We start from the raw sequence: 21,935 nt of genomic DNA on the forward strand, positions 1-21,935 counted from the left end.
GTCCCAGCATGCTTCACGTGCGACACTGGCCGCCGCGCTTTTCGGGAGGAGGGGCTAGGGGCGGGCACCCTGCGGCACGTTTGCGGCGAGCGGGATTACGTAATCCGTGTCGTGCGGGGGGCGTGCCGCGACCCCTGTCTTGCCTGGGGTAGGCCCCCGCGAGGGTAGCGGTGTTCCTCGCCCAGCCATCTTGGGCCTTCCGAGTCGAAGGCGCTCACCTGTCACAGCTTCACTGCGGCATTGGAGCTGTTTCAGGCTTTTCTATTTCCGTTTCTCGTTTCTACCTACGTTTGAAGCAGATCGTTTTACTGCATTCGTTTGCTTAGTAAAATCACGAGTGAAGGTAAACCTCTAAAGTCGTTGTGCTGGGTCAAAATTTGCCACAGCAGCTCATTTGAAGCTAAAGAGCGAAGGAGAAAGCAGTTGTCTGCAGTGAAGCTCAAGGACTTAGTGTTGCAGCACACCGTGTTTTCTCACTTCCTCTTCCTTCTTGTATCTCCCCCACCCCCATCCCAGCTATCACCTCTCCCAAAGTGCAGGCTGGTATGATGCTAGACTTAACCAAGATTTAGAACCGATTTTAAAAGATGAACCGCCGTTGGTTCTATTTCCTGACATGATTTCCTTCTTAAGGGTTACCAGACAGGTAGCTGAGGGGAATGCTTTGATTTTGGCCAGGCATTTGCCAGCAGTGAAAAAAAAAAAAAAAAGGTGTATTTTCTTTGGACCATAGTAAATACGTTCAAGATGTGTAAGGTATTAGTGTACCTACAGGAGTGCACATTAATAATATATATCAAACAGAGAAAAGTCACTATGGCATAGTACAGGATTCTATCCCATGTAATATTTTTATAAGTTATATGGTTAAAGATTCTGATGTTTACCAAATTTATAGACAATACGAAACTAGAAGGCATTCTGAATGATCTTAACAAGTGGCCAAATGTGACATGTTGTAAATCCAGCTCCAAAACCCAGCTTCCAGAGTCCAAAAATGGAGGATGTATGTATGGAGGAAAGAAGGGGAAAGGGAAAGGAAAAAGGAAAGGAACGGAGGAAAAGATTTGGAGGGCTCTTTCTATCACAAGGTAAATTGATGCAAATAAGGCTGCCAAGTTTAGTGTGTAAATAAGAAAAGTGATAACCTGCCACTTTACTTTTTAGTTGTTTGGTCTGGGTTCAATTTTTCTTTTTTTTCTAAGCAGGCTTCATACCCTGCACAGAGCCCAACGTGGGGCTTGAACTCATGTGAGATCAAGACCTGAGCTGAGCTGAAGAGCCACCCAGGTGTCCCAAGGCTGGGTTCAATTTTTAAATGAACATGAACTTGTTCACTCAGAGGGAACTGAAAAATTCAAAATCCTTGCTTTTGAGGAACAAGTATAAGCTCTCTGAATGTTTACCATGAAGAAGATTTGAGATAGCCACAGCAATCTTAACTATTCAAGAGACTATGAGGAACAGGAAGAATTGATCTTTTTTCATCACCCTGGAAGGCAAACCAAGAACCAATGGGTTCGAGTTACAAAAAGTTAGATTTTATCAGTGAGTAAGGATTTTCTAACATTTAGGGAAAAAATGAAAAGTTGAAGCAGAAGCTGGACTTCATTTGTCTGGAATGTTGTCAAGGGGAAATCATGTATTAGCGGTCAGACTAGATGACCTCTAAGGTCTTTTCAACTAGGTTTTATTCATTTAGACACCAGGCACTAAGTATCCTACCCTAGAATCTCATTTTTAAAGTTGCCACTTACCGCATGTGGAAGAGAGAACACAGAACAAAGAGGGATGAAAAACATACATTGTGCTCATACACAAATAAAAGAGAAAATGGTGTGTTTCTCCATTTTTGATACTACACTTGATCTTAGCCAAAAGGCCGAGAAGCGATGTGTTTCTTCATTTTTGAAAATGCATTTCTTTTTCTAATCTTTTAATATCTACAAGCAGAACTGTTTAATGCTTCCCAACAAATCTAATAAATTGAAGCAGAAGTTCAAAAATTAACAGCCACAATAGTTTATTTACAATTGAACTCTTTATAAGATATTTACAAGACAACCAATTTTACACATCAGAAATGGTATCAAAAGTATGAATTACAACACAGACAACAATATGAAATGGGCATAAAACAAAGCTGAAGTGGACAGACAAGCAGTTTCTCTTTTTAATTTATTAACACTAGCTTAAACGTTGTTAAAGAAAGAAACAAAGAACTATGTTTTAGGAGAATTGCAGGGCCGTAGTTGAAGATTGAATTTCACAGTGTTGTATCCCATGTAGGGAAAAAATAAGACTAATTTTCCCCCCACACTCTAACACACTGTAATTTCGCTCTTGGAACTTTGCTAATCTACTCTCCAACCTCCTCAACAAACCTCAACACATCCAAATCAAAGGAGAACTGATCTAGAAGAGGGGACAATAAAATAAGCAGTCCTAGGTATAGGGAGAACCAAGGAAATAGAATCCACTTAAGTCTGGCCAGATAGCACCTCATGGATTCCTCTTAGTCTAGCTCAATTTCAGAACCTGGGGAGTTCCCTGGGTAGGGCACAAACATAAAAGGTTAAATTTGCTAACCCATATCCAAATTAGGAATCCAACAAATGCTGAAAATCAGGAAGAAACAGAGGAATCAAGGAACAACGTAAAGAGACACTGATTGGTCTTTTTTCTTCTTGGGCACATTATAAAGGAACATAACATAGATCAGAGTAGGAAAGCCAAACAGCTTGCCATATTAAAATGATGGAGAACAAAGAAAATCTGGCCCAGTTTTTCTAGAAATCTCCTTCCTCCCCTTAAGGTGTGAGATGAGAGCCCCTAGTGGAACAAGTCCTATTTCTCTCTACACTCTTGCTGCAATGAAGTTCACAGCAGGTTCCCTTGTGGAGAGCCCACTCTCCTAAGCAGATGGAGTTACAAATGAAAGCCCATAGCCACACACACACACAGAAGGAGAAATAAAAGCAGCAAGATCATCCAAGAATACTACATGTGCTGCCGGAATAACTCCCTTAAAAGTCAAACCCAGGGAGCACAGATCAACATCTCACAAAAATCTTTAGCAGTGGGAGGCCCCTGAGGAACTTTTCTTTTCTTCCCACAATGATATCCCCATTCTCTCATGCTCCACTGATGGGCCGGCCACACACCCTACATACCTTGGCTTCTCCTCTAAAAGTGCTAATAATCTGGGGACATATTCTCTTCAAGGATAAAAGCCCCTACCTTCTAGGAGATTAGACCCCTACTTGTTTTCACACAATAGTCATGAAGACTAAAGAAAGGCAATTCCTATATATTTAAGACCAGAGGTCTTGGCTCTATTTTCCTTCCAGATAGTTACAGGGATCTTACACTGAGACCAAAGTGGCCTGGAGTGCTGTCCTGAAATTTTTTAACAAAATGGGGGGAAGGGGGACCAAGATGATACACATACAAATCTATTTTTACAAAGTGAATGGAGAAGCTCATTAGGTACATCTGTTTGTTTCAAGATGTAGACATTTGCCAGCCAAAGGAAGCACATATTTCCACATACCCCCCCACCCTCCCTAAATCTCTATCCCACCACCAAGAGCTCAGCTAAAAGAATAAAGCCCAACTAAGGAATACTTGAGAAGTGATGTGACACAAGGACATCTGTACAGGTTCTGGCATGCCATCCTCAGATGCCAATTGCTTTTGTTTAAAGCCATAACTTGACCAAAACTAACCATCCCCATTCTTTTTTCTGAATATTTTTTTTGAGGGGTGGGGGAAGAAATTCAGTTACTCATTAACTTACAAAATAATCATAGCCAAATATCCCTTCCCACATGGCTGTATCACAGAATAGTTTTAAGAGAACAACTGTTTTTTCAGACGTGTATCTGCCAACTCTTGAATCTCTTTTCGACCCTGTGAAGATGACTTGCTTCATCACTTCACTTTTTATTCCTCATCTGGTCCTTAAGCTCCTGGTGAGGTTGTTTGTTTGTTTGTTTTGTTTTCGGGTAAACATCACTATACTCAGAACTATAAGGAAGGGTACACCAGGGCGTGAAGAGTGCCATGCAGGCACAGCTCTAAAGGCAGGGGTTGCTTCATCTTCCACAAGTCGAACGAAAAGAGCCCTTTTGCCCCTTTAACATAGGCAAATGTATAGAAGCAGACCCCTGAGGCTTCTAAATCTGCCATCCTATAGATTTAGCTTGAGAGCTCATATTCCCAAAAAGGGAAAAGAAATCCCAATCATCCTCCATAATTCACAATTAGCCCAATGGAAGAGTTTTTGTGAAATCAGAGTGATGAAAACAAAACCAAGATCAAGGGACTATGGAAGGGCATTATCAGCGAATGATAACATACATGAGGACATAGGTCACATATACAGGTCTCTGCCATTCTCTGGGAATGGCATGCTACAACTATCTGAAGACAGAAGGTTCTTGCCAGCCCAGCTATTTCCTACACGTCCGGTGAGGTGTTTGCTTCTTCTGGATCTCCAACCTGCATCGGCTACGCTCATCCAACCAGGGCAGCTCAAAATTCCTGGCAAAAAAAAGGATAAGGAAATCAACTTGCAAGACTAGAAGGGATTCAGTGTGGACATGAGATTAACTCTAAAAAAGAGTTATATGCCCCTTACCACTCCTAATTCTGACTCCCAAGTTCCAAGTTTGGATGGTCTTTCCTGCCTCAAAGCCAGAGAAACAGTTTGCTATTAAAATGACTGAATAATCTACTTCTAACTCAAAAAGCAATCCTCCTAATTATCACTGTCAAAAAACCATGGCTATCCTTAAGCCACCTGTTCTGCCTTAGATCTAGGCTTTCATGAGGTCTAAAAAGGAGGTGGAGTGCAGGCTACCTGACAGGGGAGGGGGGGAAAAAAAAACCTTTGTACTTACTGCGGAGTTAATTTGGGTAATGGTCGTCCAAATGCTACAACAGGCAAGAAGGGGGTAATCATCAAACTTTCAACTATGGAAGAAAGCCAAATGGGACCTCGTTAGTGACATAGAGGGGAAATGTCTAGCAACTACACCTGCTCCAAAATGCTGTTCGCTCATTCACAGCAAGTTGTACCCTGGAGCCTTGCACCCTTTTCCTTCTTTGAAAACACTATTCTCTTACATAGACAGAACTTACCGTCGTCTGGCTCAGGGAAAAATGAGGTAACCTCAGGCTCAGATTCCTGAATTCCTTTCTTTTTATACATTCTGAGCTGCAGTCGTTGTAAAATTCTTTGTTCCCTGATCCTCTGAATATCCCATCTGGGAAAAACAAACCAGACAAACAAAACAAACAAACAAACAAACAAACAAACCCAATATTACTGAAAACCTGCTCTATAAAAGCAACTAACACAATCCAGACACCGGTGAGACCCATGCTGACTCTTCTTAATGGGGTGGGCAGGGTGGGGGTGGTAAAGTGAACTGTCTGCCGGTTCAGGAAAGAGTTGTGTCGGTCTAGCAGTCCAAATCATGTGTTGGTGTTCCACAGAGAGTGGAACTGAAGAAGGGCGTACACAAAGAAAAAGAAGCCAAACACCTTTACTTACGACAACTACCACTTCAAACTAAGATACTCAACCAATTGGGATGCCAGTAATTTAAGGGTGTTAGGGGCTCCAGGACTTTTCACAGCATGGATGAGAGAGGTCAGGGTCCTAGGGCTCAGGTGTTCCAGGACGAGTACCTCTAGCCTCACCTTTTCCTTCTCTTCTCATCCAGCTCCAGTTTTGCATGCCGCTTCGAAAACACACTGTCATCCAGGTTCTGTGTAAAGAACAGCAGCTAATAAAGTATTTATCACCACGTGACACATGGGTATAGCACTCATCTCCAGCTTCCAGGAATGTAAAATCTTTTCCCTGCAGGTCCCACCTGAGTCTGTGAGTTCTATGGATGTCATGGGAACCTCCTGGTAACAGAATCAACAAAACACATATGCTTCTCCCCACACCCACCCTTTTAGACTGTCCACATTTCAAAATTATTTCCTTAACTTTCCAAGGTGAAAATCACATCAAACTGAAACAACCCTTGAGACTGCCATAAACCCTTCCTACCTCCATACTTTGCAAGAGTCTGTTTTAAGAGTCAAATGAGTTTGGAATATATGATTTTGTTGCTGAGTGGTACATGCTAATTTTTCTACTTAACGTAAAATCTCATTTTGTTTTGAGCACTCCCTAGCTACTTATTTTTGAATAAATCATTTTACCACTCTGAAACTCAGTTTTCTCTTCTATATAAACAAAAGAGTTGGATTAGATATAATCACGCAAGTTCCCTTCTGGCTTTAGAGTTATTTAACCCATCCATCCAGTTACTATAACACATTCAAGTTAAAGCTCCATTTCTACTCTGTCCCTCACTCCCCTCCACTGACAGGTCTTGGGTACCTACCTCCAAAAGGTCTGAAGGATTTGGGTCCCTTAGAGGCTCTACTGAGTGGTCCCTCCAAGAAGGAACTGAAAAAAAAAAAAAGAAAGAAAAAGAAAGGGAGGAGGGGTGGAACCACCCTTAAATCCAAGGTCACACAACCCTCCTACTATTCACTAGGACAAGAGGTCTCTCCCCAGATAAGACCAAGTTACCAAGTGATAGGAATCCATTCTATGGCCTCGCCTGAAGCCATATTCAGTGTCCTTGCTATGGTATAAAAAGAACCTAAAATGCCAGTGCAGCAGTCTGCCAAACACAGGATCACAAAAAACCCTAAGCCAATACCTGACAATTCATATAATGGATGCTATTGCAGTTCCTGAAAAACAACTGAAATTTGTAGTCATTTTGAAGTCTATAGTGTAATCATACACCAAGGAATCTCACTCTCCCACATCCAACTGACAGGGAACGCAGCTCCCACCATCCACCATCCCCCCGACCCCCACCCCAGGCCCAGCCAGCACAATTCCTATTCTACTCACCAGCCAAGACTGAAGTTTCTCCTGCAACACTTGATGGCATCAGACACCCTAAATAATGCAGGAAAGAAGAATCATCTCAGTGTAAAAAGAAAAAAAGCCCATACCCAAAATGGAGGAAAGGATCATCACTGAAGTTCTCACTAGGAAGCCATTTTGGTTTTTTTGAGTTGTTCTTTTGAGAATTTCTCTCTGGGGGAGGGGAAGAGGGAACAACAGACAAAAGAAAAGAAAATAAGCCCACCACTTTTTTTTTTACACTGAGACGACTTCTTTTCTTCATTATTTAGGGTGGTTTCCCTGCAACAGTTGATGGCCAAGGATATCAAACCTTAAACTCAGAACATGGCAGGTGAGTAAAAGTTGACCCTATTTTTCAAATAAAAGATCAGTGTTCTCAAAACTTACATATGTAGTCTTCTGAAACAGCTCCCTCCTCCCTCCAAACAAACTACCTTGCTGGTCCAGCCTGAACAACATGCACAAAGACTTTGGCTTCCTTAGAACAAGCCATTGAGCTTCCTCTTGAGATAGGGGCATCAAGAATAAGGATTCACACGTTTATTCACAACTCAGGCTCCTCAAAGGGCTGGGATCCCCCCAATCAGACTCTTTCTGTACTGCTATGCCCACAATCTCAGAGGTGTTTGGAATTTTCTGTACTAGGACAGATAGGGTTTTCAAAACAGCCAGTCAAACAGAACAGCTCTGGACCAAGCCATTTCCCAATCCCGGATGGGAAGTTGCTTCACGGTTTCTCTTAAGTTGTTACACAGCATTGCCATGGCAGCAAGAAGGTTAACCATTAAGGATGAACCTGTTCAACTGACTGAACCAACAAAAAACCTGAACCTAGATCAGGATCCTGGTCTATCTCATGTACTCAAGTGTGAGGCCTAATGTATTTTAGATAATTAAGAAGAGTAATCTATCTTCCCCACTTAATTTTGTCACCAGAACAGCCAAACAAAGCCTGGAGAATGCTCTTGTCTTATTGGAATGGATTCCCATCCCCATCCCTGCTAGGGCAAGACCCAGTGGTAGAAACTTGGGGCTGTGGCTCTATTCAAGAAGGCTTCCCCCACCATCACCCCGGAGTACCCACAGTGACTGTCAGACTAACGTTACACAATTGAAGGCACATTGCAGTTAACTGGTTGATGTAGGAGATAAGGGAGCATCTCTGTGTGGAAGCCATAAAGAAAAAAAGGGAATGAAGACCAAGGTCCCACACCCCACACCCTCCCCAAGCAGCTCAGATATCCCAAGATAGTCCTTATTGTTTGAAAAATAGTTTGTAGACCATTTTATTTAAATATATGAACAACCAATGGGCTACTGCAATCCAAGTAAACTCTTCACATTTAGAACCTTTGTGAAGTATAGTAAGATAAAGTAAGACTGTTGGTCTTTGGCAGATTCCTCCTGCCCCCCAGACCGGGACATAGAGATACAGATAAATGTTTATATAGTTAAAGAGCGGAGGCCCAGGTGAAATTCCCCACCCCAAGCTGGCTCCCCAACCCAAAAATTACCATTGGCCCCTGAGAACACCCAAAGACCACCCTCCCAGGTTTCACACAATATCAATTGCAGGAACAGTCGTGCATGGCAAAGTATAAGTTCTATGCATTTCACAGCACAGAAAACCCTTCTTTCAGAGGGCATGCAAGTTGCCGGAGATTACACCCCCAAGTCTGGTGCTCTTGTGATGAGCAACTTACTGGCAAACACATCTCCCAGTGTTGTAAGCAGGCAAATACATTGAGCACATTTTGCTGTAATTCCATCTATTTGCAATGCCTGCACAGTGTCTGTCTCTGGCTGTTAACTTACTCATTCTTGACAGAACTCTGCTTTATTGATTGCACTTTTTTAAAAATGCCAAAGGCATTTTCACACTTGTTAGCTTGACCGCCACCACTAGGGTATAAGAGCAAGTGTTCTCTATGCCTTACTTGCTACAGTCTCCTCCTTCTTTGGAGAGGATTCCCGTAATGGTAACGGTGATGGGGGAGGCTGGTGCCAACGACACAAATACATTTCTGTGGTGGAAAGGTACGGCAAATCTTCTATCTCACTTGAGAAGGCTTTCTCCTTGGGATGGGTGCTGGGTCCCTTCTGGGGAGTGGAGAGTCTTGGCGGGGTGTCCACTGAAGACCGGGGCTTTTCTGGAGTTTCTTGGCTCCTCAATTCACGTTTACAAACAGTTTCAGATAAGGAACCACAGGGTTCCTCTTTAATGGGAGAGTGCTTAGGAGTTTTTGTTTTGACTTTTGAAAATTCAGGAGCCAGCTTTTTAACAGGAATCTTTCTTTCTGTACTTCCAAATGGGGATTTCCTATTAGATAGGGAAGAAAACATTATAAAATGTATTGATTCTTGAATAAAATCTGAATTGATTACATTTTGGGGCAAGAGAACAAACTAGTTCAGGTATCTAAATATCTAAACATCTGGTTCAGTTGGCAACCATGAGCAGGAACAGCCTCATGCTTACCACTATATATGACAGGCCCTCAGTAAGTCTTTATTGAACAACTGAGTTTCCATAAACCTCTAATAGTATCTTATTGCCTACTAAACTTAAAAAGAGTCTTATTTTATTCAAGACCCTTTCGCTAACACCAGGTGCCACTATTCTGTGACTTATTTCGAAAATTCCTGTTGGGGCGCCTGGGTGGCTCAGTTGGTTGAGCATCCGACTTTGGCTCAGGTCATGATCTCACAGTTTGTGGTTTTGAGCCCCGCATCGGGCTCTGTGCTGACAGCTTAGAGCCTGGAGCCTGCTTCAAATTCTGTCTCCCTCTCTCTCTGCTCCTCCCCTGCTCATGCTCTGTCTCTCTCTCCTTCAAAAATAAATAAAAACATTAAAAAAAAAATTTGTTTTTTTTAAAGAAAATTCCTGTCAACCAGAGACCGGTCTCTTATTTTTTCCATCAATTCTATACCATGTTAATTACAATCTGTTTCGTTTTTCTTGCTATCTACCAGCTTTCTTTCTCCCACCAATCTCCTCCCCCAAATCCCCATTCCTAGAATGCCGTCTCGTTTCCTGCTTACCAACCTAAATGCTATACTTCTTTTTCAAGATCCATCTCGCCCTAAAAGTTTCGCTATTTTACCTTAGAATAATCTTTAATGTCTCTGAATCCCACAAAACTTACTTTGTATCACTGTTGTCTACCTTCACATTTTATTGCAGCTGAATTCCAAGTTGGCCAAATTTATGCCACCTTTACAGCTAGACTGACTAATCTCTTTGGGTCCAAGGACAGTTAGATCTTACTTTTTTGTCCACCAGTGTACCTAACACAATGAAAGAATGATTTAACACTTCCTAACTTGATGTCAACTGCTATAGTTTTCTTTAAGAAACTCAGCTGCCACATTTGTTGCCCATTCTCTTTGTGATATACTCTGCATTTGGTAATTACTACTGTGACCACAATGTTCCTAAAAGATTTTTATAGCCTGCAAGAATGTTTCAAGATAGTTTCTCAGCATGGAAGACCTCTTAATTCAGGATATGGCTGCATTAAAACTAATTCCTAAATCTCAATCCCCTACTCTCAGTCACTGGAAACAAGTGTCCTCATCATGTCCAGACAGTGTAACAAAGTTATCAGCACACCTTTTGTGTCCCTTTCCACTCCGCCCACAAGAGAAAGGCTTGGGAGGCAGAGTCTGGGATGTCTCGGAAAGCTCCGGCTGGCACTCCAGTTTAATTTTCTCGGATAGCTCCGTTTCCTCTCTCTCTTCAGTTTCATAGCCCTGAAACAGCTTGTGCCTTTCTTTCTCGTTATCCTTCTTTACCAGCTGCATCCGCCTTTCCATACGTTCAATCCGAGCAAGGAGCTAAAAGAGAGAGTGCCAAAATGCAGACTTAACACACAAACAATTACACCCAGGTACTTAGCACCGTTTAGGCATCAGTATGGTCTTCTGCCTTTTTCCATGGACCATAGCAATTTAACTTATTTTTAATAGGCAGACATTAACTGGAAAAGTTTTCCTTAAACACAGTAGAGAAGAAAAGGTACTCTGCTTAATTTTAGGGCTAAACTAGTTGAGGAGAGGCATGGGGGAATTTGTAGTTCATTCTTTTGAAAGAAGATCCTCTTTTCTGGGAGGGGCCACAACATGGCATGGTCTCTGCTACTGCTAACCATGTGGCTCCAAGTCAGGTTGGGAGTTTCCAGAATTAACCCTATGCTCTTTTAGGAGGCCCTAAGTTTCTCCAAATCCTATCCTCTCTCCTTTCACTCCAAAATGCTATCTATACACAAGGGCAGAGTCCAAAGAATATATTGAGAAGGAATTAAAAGCTCACAGTCCCAGTGCCATGAGGGATTTGAAAGTGGTGCACAGGACATTTAAACAATGAATACTCAATTTGGAAGAATTATAATAGAAACCAGTGCCCGTAATCCCATCGATCAGAAATATGCTTATTTCTTTACACTTGAGATACCAGAAAAAAATCTACCCATTTATCTAAATATTAACTAAAACAAAGTCTTTTAACTCTAATTAAAGAGAGAACTACATAATCAAACAGAAAATAGAAGTCTATTACCATTGGAAACTTCATATTAAAATGTTCTGAGAAAAGGTGCCAACTATGCTCTTTAAACACTATAGTAAGAATTTTATTTGGGTAGACAGCGATATTAATGTTGTCTTCATTATATCTCCTTAGCTGCAGAGATTTTAGTAGAGGCCAAACAACAACTGGAATAAGAGAAACAAGCTTAAGCAATGCTAAGACTGCAATACACAACAGAAACAGTGAATGCCAAGTTCAGACTGATACTCTATCCTTAACTCACCCCACTTTTACTGCCTAGGAAAGTCTGCAAAGGGGCCATTACCTCAGGAACTGAGCATAAACCTCCACAATCAGCAGGGGGGCTCCCCACCCCCACCCCCCGCCCCAGTCAGCCATACTCTCATTTCATCTCCTGTTCTGATTCCCGGCCTTAACATTACTCATCCACGGTTTGTGGGTGACATTTCCTTGATTTCTTCTTTTTCACTGGTCCTTCTCTTCGCCCCACTCCCCCTCCACCATGTAAGGATATGATGGGTTGTAATTACAGTACCATCGCACCCCTAGACTGCAGTACAGTAGCTAAGCAGGGCCACCTCCATGTTGAGTAACTTCCACAAATCAACACTATGAGATATTTTAATGAGACCTGCCCCAGCTCCCATTCCACCTTGCAGAATGCATTCTCCAATAAAACAGCCCCTGCTTGATGCGATTCATTTGTAAAGCAAACAAAATGAATAGCCCTCTGCTCCCTTGCTCAGCCCTTGGCGCACACAACGCCAGAGAGAGGGAGAGAGGGAGAGAGAGAGAGAGAGAGAGAGACAGAGAGAGACAGAGAGAGAGAGACAGACTGCTGCAGCGTGAACACAACAATTGTAGAAACCATGTTTATTTTTAGGCAGCTGTAAGGTATGCTAGCACAGTAATACCCCCCCCACACACACACACACACAGTTTTCCTGATATCTGAAAGAATTTGTTTTAATGCATAGGGAGCTTTTGACTACTGCTGCAGTGAAAACAAGCCTATATAGTCGTGCTCCTCAGAAGTACAAAGAAATAATAAATTACTGCCCTACTATCTTAAGATTCTAAAATAGGGATTTTTTTTTTAGAGGGGGTCTACTTTATACATTTAATAAACTTACTTTCCCCTGATGCCTTAAAATCTACCGGCCTCTAAACACAATGCTTATACAAGGGAGCTAGTCAGTGGGTCATGTTTTATAACTCAGATTCCCATTAAAAACTGTCTGAAATCAAAGGCGGTCATATTCCACTGTGAATCACCTCTGCCTCTCTGCCAGTGAAAAGGCCTACTGCCCTCCTGTCAGAAGATGCTCCAGCAGTGCAACAGCTGCTATGTCCCTCTCCTCTCAAAATGCATCTCTAAAAAGCAAAAGCTCCTTCAATTAACCCCTTCCATAAAGCCACCACATATGCATTCCCACCTTTGCATTTTCAACCCCTCACAAATCAGATCTTTTCCCACTCTAAACGTCTTTCCCACAAGTCTGGGGCTGTCATTTTAAATTAACCCTTTGGCACCTGAAACCTCCCCTCCCCCTCCCCCTGGGAGGTTGCCCTTTAACCCTTCCCTCCGACCCAACGTGTCTGTGAGCTTGGCTCCCAGGGACTCGACACTTAAGCTACTCCTTTGCTGGTGGCCAGCCTCCTTACCCCTAACCAAGGGATACCTTAACCTCCTACAGCCCCCTTCCCCCGAGCATGCGCACAACTCGCTCTTCATCCTGAACGCCGATTAACCCCTCCCGTACCGTGTCTCTCTCTGACTTCAGCTCCTCGATCTCCTTTTCCTTGGCCTGCAGCTGCTGCTGCTGCTGTTCGATGAGGTCCAATTGCAGCAGAAGGATCTGTTTGAGGCAGGCGGCCTGACTGGAGGCTCCCGAGCCGCCGCCACCCCCGAGAGGGCTCTTCCTCATACTCTTCCATCTGCCCTCGCTAGCCGCCAGGGTCCCGGCGGTGGCGGTGGGCGCGAGGGGTGGCGGCCCCGGCAGAGGTAGTGGTGGGGGTCCCGCCGGGTCCGAAGCGGTGGCAGCTGGGGGAGCCGCCCCACCCTTGTCCCCAGCCCAGGGCGTAGGCTCTTTGGCCGCCGCCACGAGAGAGCCCGTCTGAATGGGCAGCACCGCCTGATACTTGGGTCGGGGGCTGCATCCAGCTCCCGCGGCCGCTGGCTCCCCCCCAATGCCGGCTTGTTTGGTGGCCGGGGGCGGACAGGGCAAGGGCACCGAGCCGCCCCAGCTCTCTTCCTGCTGCCCAGGGGCCGCCCCGGCCGGGAGTAACAAGCCCCGGCCCTTGCCGCCGCAGCCGGCCGGGGAGGGCGCGGGGCTCCCGCCCTGGGAGGAGGCCAGCGGGGGCCCCGGCTCCTTGAGCTTACGGTGCCGGGGGAGGAAGTGGGCTTCGGCCGCCCCGGGCTCGTCCTCGGGCCCGCCCAGCGCCGCAGCCCGCTCGTAGTCCAGTCGCTGCTCAGGGTTGCCGCCGGCAGGGGCCGCGGCCGCCTTGAACACTGCGGATCTCATGGTCATAGTGGTCCGGAGCAGCGTCGGGGACCGAGACGGAGGAGGGGGTGGGGAAGGGGCGAGGTGTGGGGGGTCGAGGACGGAGGAGGGGGAGGGGAGTTTGGCGGGCTCGCCTCAGCAGCGCGGCAGCAGGCCTCGGCTAGCGCGGCTCCTCCGGGGCCCGGGCGCCATCCCGCCGGCGTGTGGAGAAGTGGAGGCCGCGGCTGAGGCCCGCCGCCGGCCCATGGGGGCCTCGCCGCCGCCTCTGCTGCCGCCGCCGCCGCCTTCGCCTCAGAGGCAGGAGCTCGCACCCAGCCGCCCCCGAGCTCATCCCCGGAGCTCGCTTCGGCCCCCCCTGGCCCGGCCGGGCCCGCCTCGTCTCCCCACCCCAAACCCCCCCTTCCCCGCCCCGGCCCCCCGCCCCGGAGCTCGCCTCAGCCGCCCCGAGCCTCCATTTTCCCCCCGCTCCTCCTCAGGAGGGGGGTGGGAGGGATGGGTCCGCCCAAAGCCCTCCTACTGCGGGAGGGGGGTCTGTCGCCTCCCCCGGGGGTCTCCGCGGCTCGGGGTCCCCCTCCCCCACAGTCACCCCCGGCGCCTCAGCGTTTCCCTTTAAAAAAACGGAGCCGCTCGCAGCCGCCACCGCCGCAGCCGCCGCCGACCGGAGGGCGCATGCGCCAGGCGGGGAGCGGGCGGGAGCGAACCGGGAGCTAGAGGAGGGAGGCGGGCCGCGCTATTGTGAAAGGGGCCGCCGCTGCCTCGAGGGGGGCGGGGAGGGGGCCGCGGAGGCCCTGGGCGCTGGGGGCCGGCGAGGGGAGGCCAGGGATGAGGGGCGAGGACCCAGGAGCCCGCGGAGGAGCGAGGCGAAGGTGGGCTGCGGAGGGAGGGGGGTACTCGGGGGAGGGTCGGGGGAGGGAAGAAAAGGCGAGGGCGGCTTTGGGAAGATGGGGAATGTGGAGGTTCCCCGGGAAAAAGGAACGCGAGAGAATGGAGCGGAGAGGAGGGCAGGGGGCTTCAGGAGCAGACGCGCCCTTCGAGGCAGTGTACGGAGCGCTCCACGTACCCGGCCTGCGCTGGGCGGCCCCTTCCCCGGGCACCTTGGCAGCCGGCCCGGCCCTCGCCGGAGGGGCCCCGCGGCCCCCGCAGCAGCACCGCACGCCTCCTGGACCAGAGTCAGGATTCGGGCTCCTGTCTGAGCCTGTGGGTGTTTCCTGGGGGTAGAATTCTAACCCCTCCACCCCTTCCACTCCCCAGCAGCCCCACTCTGGTCTGGGAGAGAATGAAGTTCTTTGTCTCTAAGGGATTCAGACCAGAAACTGAGGGACCTCTGGTTCCCAGAGGGAGGAAAATCCATGATGTCTGCTGCCTAGGGAGTTCTTGCCACAACCTCCCTAGAATGAAGTATTGCCAACTACCGACAGTTCTTTCCCAATGGCCATCTCCCCAGTCTTCTTAAGTCACTTCTAGCATCTGCTGGAGGTTCACGAAGGGTCGAAGCAAAAAGGAAATCTCGGAAGGGATTTTTATCACTTTTTTTTTTTTAAGTTTATTTGTTTTATTTTATTTTAGTAGTTTCCACACCCAATGTGGGGATTGAACTCACCATCCCAAGATCAAGATTCACTTTCTCCTCGGCCAGAGCCAGCCAAGCGCCCCAGGGATTTCTGTCTTTACTGGGAATAGGAATACTTTGCATATTCTCTTATGTGGAGCACTTCTTCCTATCTCTCAGTGTTCAGTGTGTGTGTGTGTGTATTTGTGTGTCTCACTTTCCATGCAACTTAGGCAACAAGTCTTCAGTTCCACGTGGAAAAACTTTTAAGTAGTTTTAATTGATTGTTTTTCTGTTGAGGTGTATTTTTTTTTTCGATCCATATGAAGATGGAGATGACTAACATTCTTTGGCCTGATGTGAAAACCTCTAATTAGAACTATGTCTCGGCCTTGTGGGCCCAAAGCATGAAGCACTGAAAATTTTAAACAAGTGGGTGTGCATGTGTTAAGATGCCAAGAGAGCCCCAGCCCTCTTCCACCAGACTGTATGTCCTAAGATCTGCAAAGGAAGCATTGGGGTTAGGGATACCAATAAAGGCGGGTGTGGTGGGAGGCACATGGAATATGGTGTTCTTTTTCAGTGTCTAGACTTTCAATCCCATCTCTACATTGACAACTCCCAAATTTATATCTTCTTCCTGGACTCCTCCCCTAATCATATATCCAATTGTCTAGGAGACATATCCATTTAGATGTCTAATCAGCATTTCAAACTTACATCTAAGATCTCACTCCTGAATTTCCCTCCTCCAAATCCTGCTTCTACAGCCTTCTTTTTCTCTCACCTAATACCCACTCAATCTCCAATCCCACTGCCCTTCAAAATACATGTCCAGAATCCCACTTCTTCACACACCTCCACAACTTCCACCTTAGTCTAAGTTATAGTCGTATCACACCTTTTTATTGCTGTAACCTTGTAATTAGTCTCTCAGTTTCAACCTTTGCCTCATATCTGTTCTCAGCACAGCAGCCATAGTGATCCTGATAAGACATGAGTGAGATCATGTTTTTTCTCTGCTCAAAATCCTCTCATGGCTTCCCATCTTACTTGGAAGAAGAACAAAATCATTATTACGGCCTACAGGATGTGGCCCTCTGGCCACTGCTCTCTGACGTCAACTTTTACTCTTCTCTCCCCTATTCACTCCCCTCCTGCCACACTCCTCTCTTTACTGTCCTTCAGACACGCCTGGTATTTGCCTGCTCACATCCTTTGCCTTGCTATTCCCTCCACTCGGATCATTCTTCTTTCCAATATCCACCTGCCCTATCACTTCTTCAGTTCTTAACTGAATATCATCTCTTCATCAGACCTTCTCTGGTCACCCTATGTGAACTCACATACCCCTCCAAACTCCCTCCCTTCCTTTTCTGCTTTATTTTTCTTCTTTGTGCTTAATACTTTTAACCATGTAATTTACCTTGCTTATATCTTCTCTCACTAGAATATAAGCTTCATGTTTTTTCACTGCTATACCTTCAGCACCTAGAACCATACCTGGCACAAAGTTGGCACATTCATTGAATGAATAAATGAGCTATGTAGATATATTAAGAGAAAGCATCTTCCCTTGACCTTTAGCTTGGTTGACAGTGACAGTTTTAACATTAATATAGTAAAAATGAAACCTAGGGAAGAATAAGGTCTGGGAGTACAGAGAAGATAGAATATACCATCTGGAAGGAATTGAGGAAGTGGCAACTGAGGCGGATCTTAAAGGTTGAGACCATAGGAAGACCTCTCAAACAGAAGTGAGAGCATTACAAAGGCATGGGATAAATGGATAGATTGGAGTAAATGAGAGAAATTGGCTGGAGTTTAGTTTGGATAGTGGAGAGTATAGGGGATAAAGCAGGTAAGGTAGGTTGAGAACAGATTATGAGGCCTAGCTAAGGAATGGATAATTTCTCAGCCAAGGTGAAGCATCAAAGGATTTCTAGCAAAGTGGAGAATGGCCAGATTTGTTTTTGAAAGCTAATTTCAATATTTATATCTTTGCACCTAAGGCAGGAGGCCAATTTGAAGGCTGTTACCCTAAGTGTGAGGTGACACGTGGTTAATCTAGGATACTAGTGGTATGTGGTCCCGCATCATCAGCGTCACTGGGAACTTGTTAGAAATGCAAATTCTCAGGCCTCTCTAGATTTAAAGAATCATAAATGCTGGGGTGAGACTCAGCAGTCTGTGTTTTAACAAGCCTTCCATGTGATTCTGATGCCCCTCAAGTTTGAAAACTTTCCAGAGTTGGCTGACCAATTTTTTGGGTTTGTTTGTTTGTTTGTTTGTGTTTTTTAAGTAATCTCTGCACCCAACCAGTGCTCAAACTCACAACCTGAGATCAAGAGTTTTATGCTCCACCAACTGAGCCAGCCAGGCACCCCTTGGCCTTCCTATTCTTAAAGGGCCAGACAGGAAATATTTTAGGCTTTGACAGTCATAGGGGCTCTCACACTATTCAACTCTGCTATTGTGTTGCAAAAGACATGTGAATGAATAAGGGTAGCTTATGATGACTGTTAATGTAAAGTACCACGGTTGTGGAGATACAGAGGGAAAGGCAAGTGGTGGCACCTGGGTGGCTCAGTTGAGCATCCAACTCTTGATTTCAGCTCAGGTCAAGATCTCACAGTTTGTGGGATCGAGCCCCACATCATCAGACTCTGCCTCGACAGCACAGACCCTGCTTGGGATTCTCTCCCTAACTGCCACTTCCCTGCTTGTGCAAATAAATAAACTTTTTTTTTTTTTTTTTTTAAGGCAGATGGGAGACTCAACAGTTAAAAACAAAGGCTCTGGCATGAGACTGCAAGCCGCAATCACAGTTCCACCGTTCAATAACATTTTATTTAGGGACCCTGAAATTTGAATTTCACATAGTTCTCATGTGTCATGAAATATTATTTTAGATTTTTCAACTACTTAAAAATTCTTAGGGCGCCTGGGTGGCTTAGTCGGTTGAACATCCAACTCTTTTATTTTTTTTTTATTTTTTTTTATTTTTGGGACAGAGAGAGACAGAGCATGAACGGGGGAGGGGCAGAGAGAGAGGGAGACACAGAATCGGAAACAGGCTCCAGGCTCCGAGCCATCAGCCCAGAGCCCGACGCGGGGCTAGAACTCACAGACCGCGAGATCGTGACCTGGCTGAAGTCGGACGCTTAACCGACTGCGCCACCCAGGCGCCCCGAACATCCAACTCTTGATTTCAGCTCAGGTCACAATCCCAGGGTCGTGGGACTGAGTTCTGCATTGCGCTCTGTGCTGAGCATGGAGCCTGCTCGAGATCCTCTCTTTCTCTCTCCGCCCCCCCATCTGCCCCTCTCCTCACTCTGGCTCTCTTTCTCTCTCAAATAAATAAGTAAATATGTTTTCCCAATGTTTATTTTAGAAAGACAGTGTGCAAGCTAGCACAAGCAGAGAAGGGGCAGAGAGAGGAGACAGAGGATACAAAGCAGGCTGACAGCAGAGAGCCCAATATGGGGCTTGAACTCACGAGCCTCAAGATCACGACCTGATCCAAAATGAGACAATTGACTGAACCACCCAAGCACCCCAAAATTTGTGTTTTTTTTAAATGTTTACTTATTTATTTTGAGAGGGAGAGAGAGAAGAATGTGAGCAGGGGAGAAGCAGAGAGAGAGGGAGAGATAAAATACCAAGCAGGCTCCATGCTGTCACCACAGAGCCCAACGCTGGGCTCAAACTCACAAACTGTGATATCATGACCCGAGTCGAAATCAAGAGTTGGACACTTAAACCTACTGAGCCACCCAGGTGTCCCAAAAGTCTTTAAAAAAAAAAATTTTTTTTTAATGTATATTTTGAGAGAGACAGAGAGACAGGGCAAGTGGGGGAGGGGCACAGAGAGAGAGGGAGACAGAATCTGAAGCTGTCTGCCCAGATCCTGTCATGGGGCTCGAACTCACGAACAACGAGATGGCAACCTTAGCCGAAGTTGGACACTTAATCGACTGAACCACCCAGGCACCCCAAAAGTCTTTTTAAAAAATTAAAATTAGGGGCGCCTGGGTGGCTCAGTCGGTTAAGCATCCGACTTCGGCTCAGGTCACGATCTCGCAGTCCGGGAGTTCGAGCCCCGCGTTGGGCTCTGGGCTGACCGCTCAGAGCCTGGAGCCTGTTTCAGATTCTGTGTCTCCCTCTCTCTCTGACCCTCCCCCGTTCATGCTCTGTCTCTCTCTGTCTCAAAAATAAACAAACATTAAAAAAAAATTAAAATTAAAAAAAATTTCTTAACTTAGGGGCACCTGGCTGGCTCAGGCCATAGAGCATGTGACTCTCGATCCTGGGGTTGTGAGTTCAAGCCCCACACTGGGTGTAGAATTTAAATAAAGACAAAATTAAAAAAAAACAAAAATGCTTAGCTTTGCTTAGCTTGGGGCAAATACAAAAAGAAGCATTGGGCTGGATTTGGCACTCAGGCTGCAGTTTGCTACCACTGGTCTAAAGACCAATAGACCAAACTGGAACCAATCTACAACAAAATGGAAAAAAAAAAAAAAAAAAAAAGCAAAGCACTATGCAGTACTCATGTGAATCAATGCAGGGTGGCTTAGAACTGTTATTTATTCTGACATTATATGTTTCCTATTTTGTGTGTGCTAAAATGTACTTCCTTTTGTGAAATGATGGTGATAATAAATAGCAATTGGTGGTAGTAGTTTTTTTAATGTCCTTACTTGGCAAAATAGAACACTGGCAATTCTACATCAGTCCCCCCACTTTTTTTTTTTTTTCTGGAAACTTTACAGCTCTGAAATCCAAAGTCTAAGATTTCACTACTCCAGACTAAGTAAACATGCTTTTCTCCTCCAAAGCCAAAAGTCTGGACTTTTTGGATTTGGAGGTCTGATCTTGATCTCAAGTCACAGGACGAGGTAAATAAATCACCAGAAAACTTAATCCTGGGGAAAGAAGCTCTTCTAAGAATTCTTGCTTCCAAACCATTAGATTTTTAAACTGTGGTAATCCCTGAACTAAGACATGTAAGGGCCCTGATACCAAACAGTAAAGGCGCAGAGGGAGAAAGGTGGAGCTGCCCCCTGTTGAGAGCACTTAGGAAAACCGTAGGACCCATAAATCAAGTCCCTAAACAATCCTCTGCCTTTTTTATCCATAATGGGCTAATGATCATTTCCTTTTGCCCTCTGGCTAAGGGTATGGATGGAGTTAAAGCCAATACTATCACTACTCTAAGGATTTAGGATGGCGAATTCCATTTCTATGACCTATATTCTTGGAACTGAGTGTCTATGGTGTGGAAAGAGCAGGTAGTAAGCCCTGTTACCTGTCTGGGTGTTGGTTTTCCCAGACCAGAAAGAAAATTGAAGTAGATCATCACTAAGGCCCTTCCAGTTTAAAGACTGTATGAAGCTCTGTTTTCCAGCTAACAGTAGGGCAGAACTAGGTAGTAAAAAGAGGCTTGTTTTGGCTTCTCCCCAAGGAGAGAGGCTTCATCTGGGCGGCTTCCTGAGGCTCTTGGAAAGGTAAATAAAGACTGGGGTTGCGTGGCTGGCATTAGCCCAGCTCCACATGGTCTCTGAAATGAGACCATGAGGGAGAGGCCACCTTTCCCTTCTCCGAGAGGATGGGGGATGGGAAACCAGCATGGAGCCACGGAGGTTTCCGGCTCCGAAGCCCGATATGGCTCAGAGCTTTCTGGCAGAAACTCTACCCTGCGTTCCAGGCCTCCGCGAGCAGGACGCGCGTGTGCCGCCCCCCTTCTCCCCTCTGCAGGGCCCTCTCTGAGGGCAGGACACACCCTCTCTGCTGCCTCTTTTTTTTCTTTTTAGTAAAATCACAACTCAAATTTGGGTATTTTTCTCCTATTGCCAGCCCCGCCAAAACTTTCAGCAGGCTCCGCCCACTCCACGTGGACCTCCCTTCCCTGTCCCAGCAACCCCTTCGAGAACCCCCCCAACACGTGACCAATTGTTATGTTTCCTTCCTGAGGCTCCCTTTTCTCTGGCACCAACGACTGAACAAAAGTGCCCCCTTCAGGGTGAATGTGGGGCAGCAACCTGGGGAGGAAGAGAAAAGTTGATTGAGGTGTGCAGTGCAAGAAGGGAATGTGACTGTATCTACTTAAAATGATTTCATGCCGTGTAGTTCACTGCTTAATAACATTAAGGATCATGCAATTTAAAAGATGAGGTGGGGTGCCTGGGTGGCTCACTTGGTTGGTCCTCCTGCTCTTGATTTCAGCTCAGGTCATGATCTTTTGGTTCATGGGTTTGAGCCGGAGGGTTGGGCTCCTTCTGACCGTGCAGAGCCTGCTTGAGATTCTCTCTTCCCTGCTCACGTGCTCTGTCTCTAAAAAAAATAAACTTAAAAAATAAAAGTAAATAAAACAGGCAA

General features: G+C 45.9%; 1 protein-coding gene and 1 pseudogene across 2 annotated transcripts; both read right to left on the reverse strand.

The window, feature by feature from the left end:
* Positions 1-1,740: 1,740 nt before the first annotated feature.
* LOC131498674 (U2 spliceosomal RNA) lies at positions 1,741-1,894 on the reverse strand (annotated as a pseudogene).
* A 112-nt stretch (positions 1,895-2,006) lies between these two features.
* MSL1 (MSL complex subunit 1) lies at positions 2,007-14,677 on the reverse strand. Of its 2 annotated transcripts, XM_058705152.1 has the most exons (9): positions 13,265-14,676; positions 10,566-10,789; positions 8,890-9,272; positions 6,935-6,982; positions 6,411-6,475; positions 5,710-5,777; positions 5,146-5,270; positions 4,905-4,977; positions 2,007-4,545 (listed from the first exon to the last, which is right to left on the reverse strand). In XM_058705152.1, exons 1-9 carry the CDS (start codon positions 14,030-14,032, stop codon positions 4,455-4,457), a joined length of 1,845 nt encoding a protein of 614 aa, XP_058561135.1. In that variant the 5' UTR covers positions 14,033-14,676; the 3' UTR covers positions 2,007-4,454. The 2 variants fall into 2 exon arrangements, with proteins under 2 accessions (XP_058561135.1, XP_058561136.1); XM_058705153.1 differs by lacking the exon at positions 6,935-6,982 and having other exon boundaries at positions 13,265-14,677.
* Between the last annotated feature and the right edge of the window lie 7,258 nt (positions 14,678-21,935).

The sequence above is a fragment of the Neofelis nebulosa genome, chromosome 16, assembly GCF_028018385.1.
Source record: "Neofelis nebulosa isolate mNeoNeb1 chromosome 16, mNeoNeb1.pri, whole genome shotgun sequence".
Classification (NCBI taxonomy): Eukaryota; Metazoa; Chordata; class Mammalia; order Carnivora; family Felidae; genus Neofelis; species Neofelis nebulosa.

Excerpts from the sequence above, each read along its gene's own strand:
- MSL1 (XM_058705152.1), bottom strand. The coding sequence starts at position 14,032 with ATGACCATGAGATCCGCAGTGTTCAAGGCGGCCGCGGCCCCTGCCGGC. Across the intron at positions 6,983-8,889 it reads GAAGGAGGAGACTGTAGCAA|GGTGTCTGATGCCATCAAGT; the intron begins GTAAGGCATAGA and ends TGCATTATTTAG. Across the intron at positions 4,978-5,145 it reads TTTCCCTGAGCCAGACGACG|TTGAAAGTTTGATGATTACC; the intron begins GTAAGTTCTGTC and ends TTTCTTCCATAG.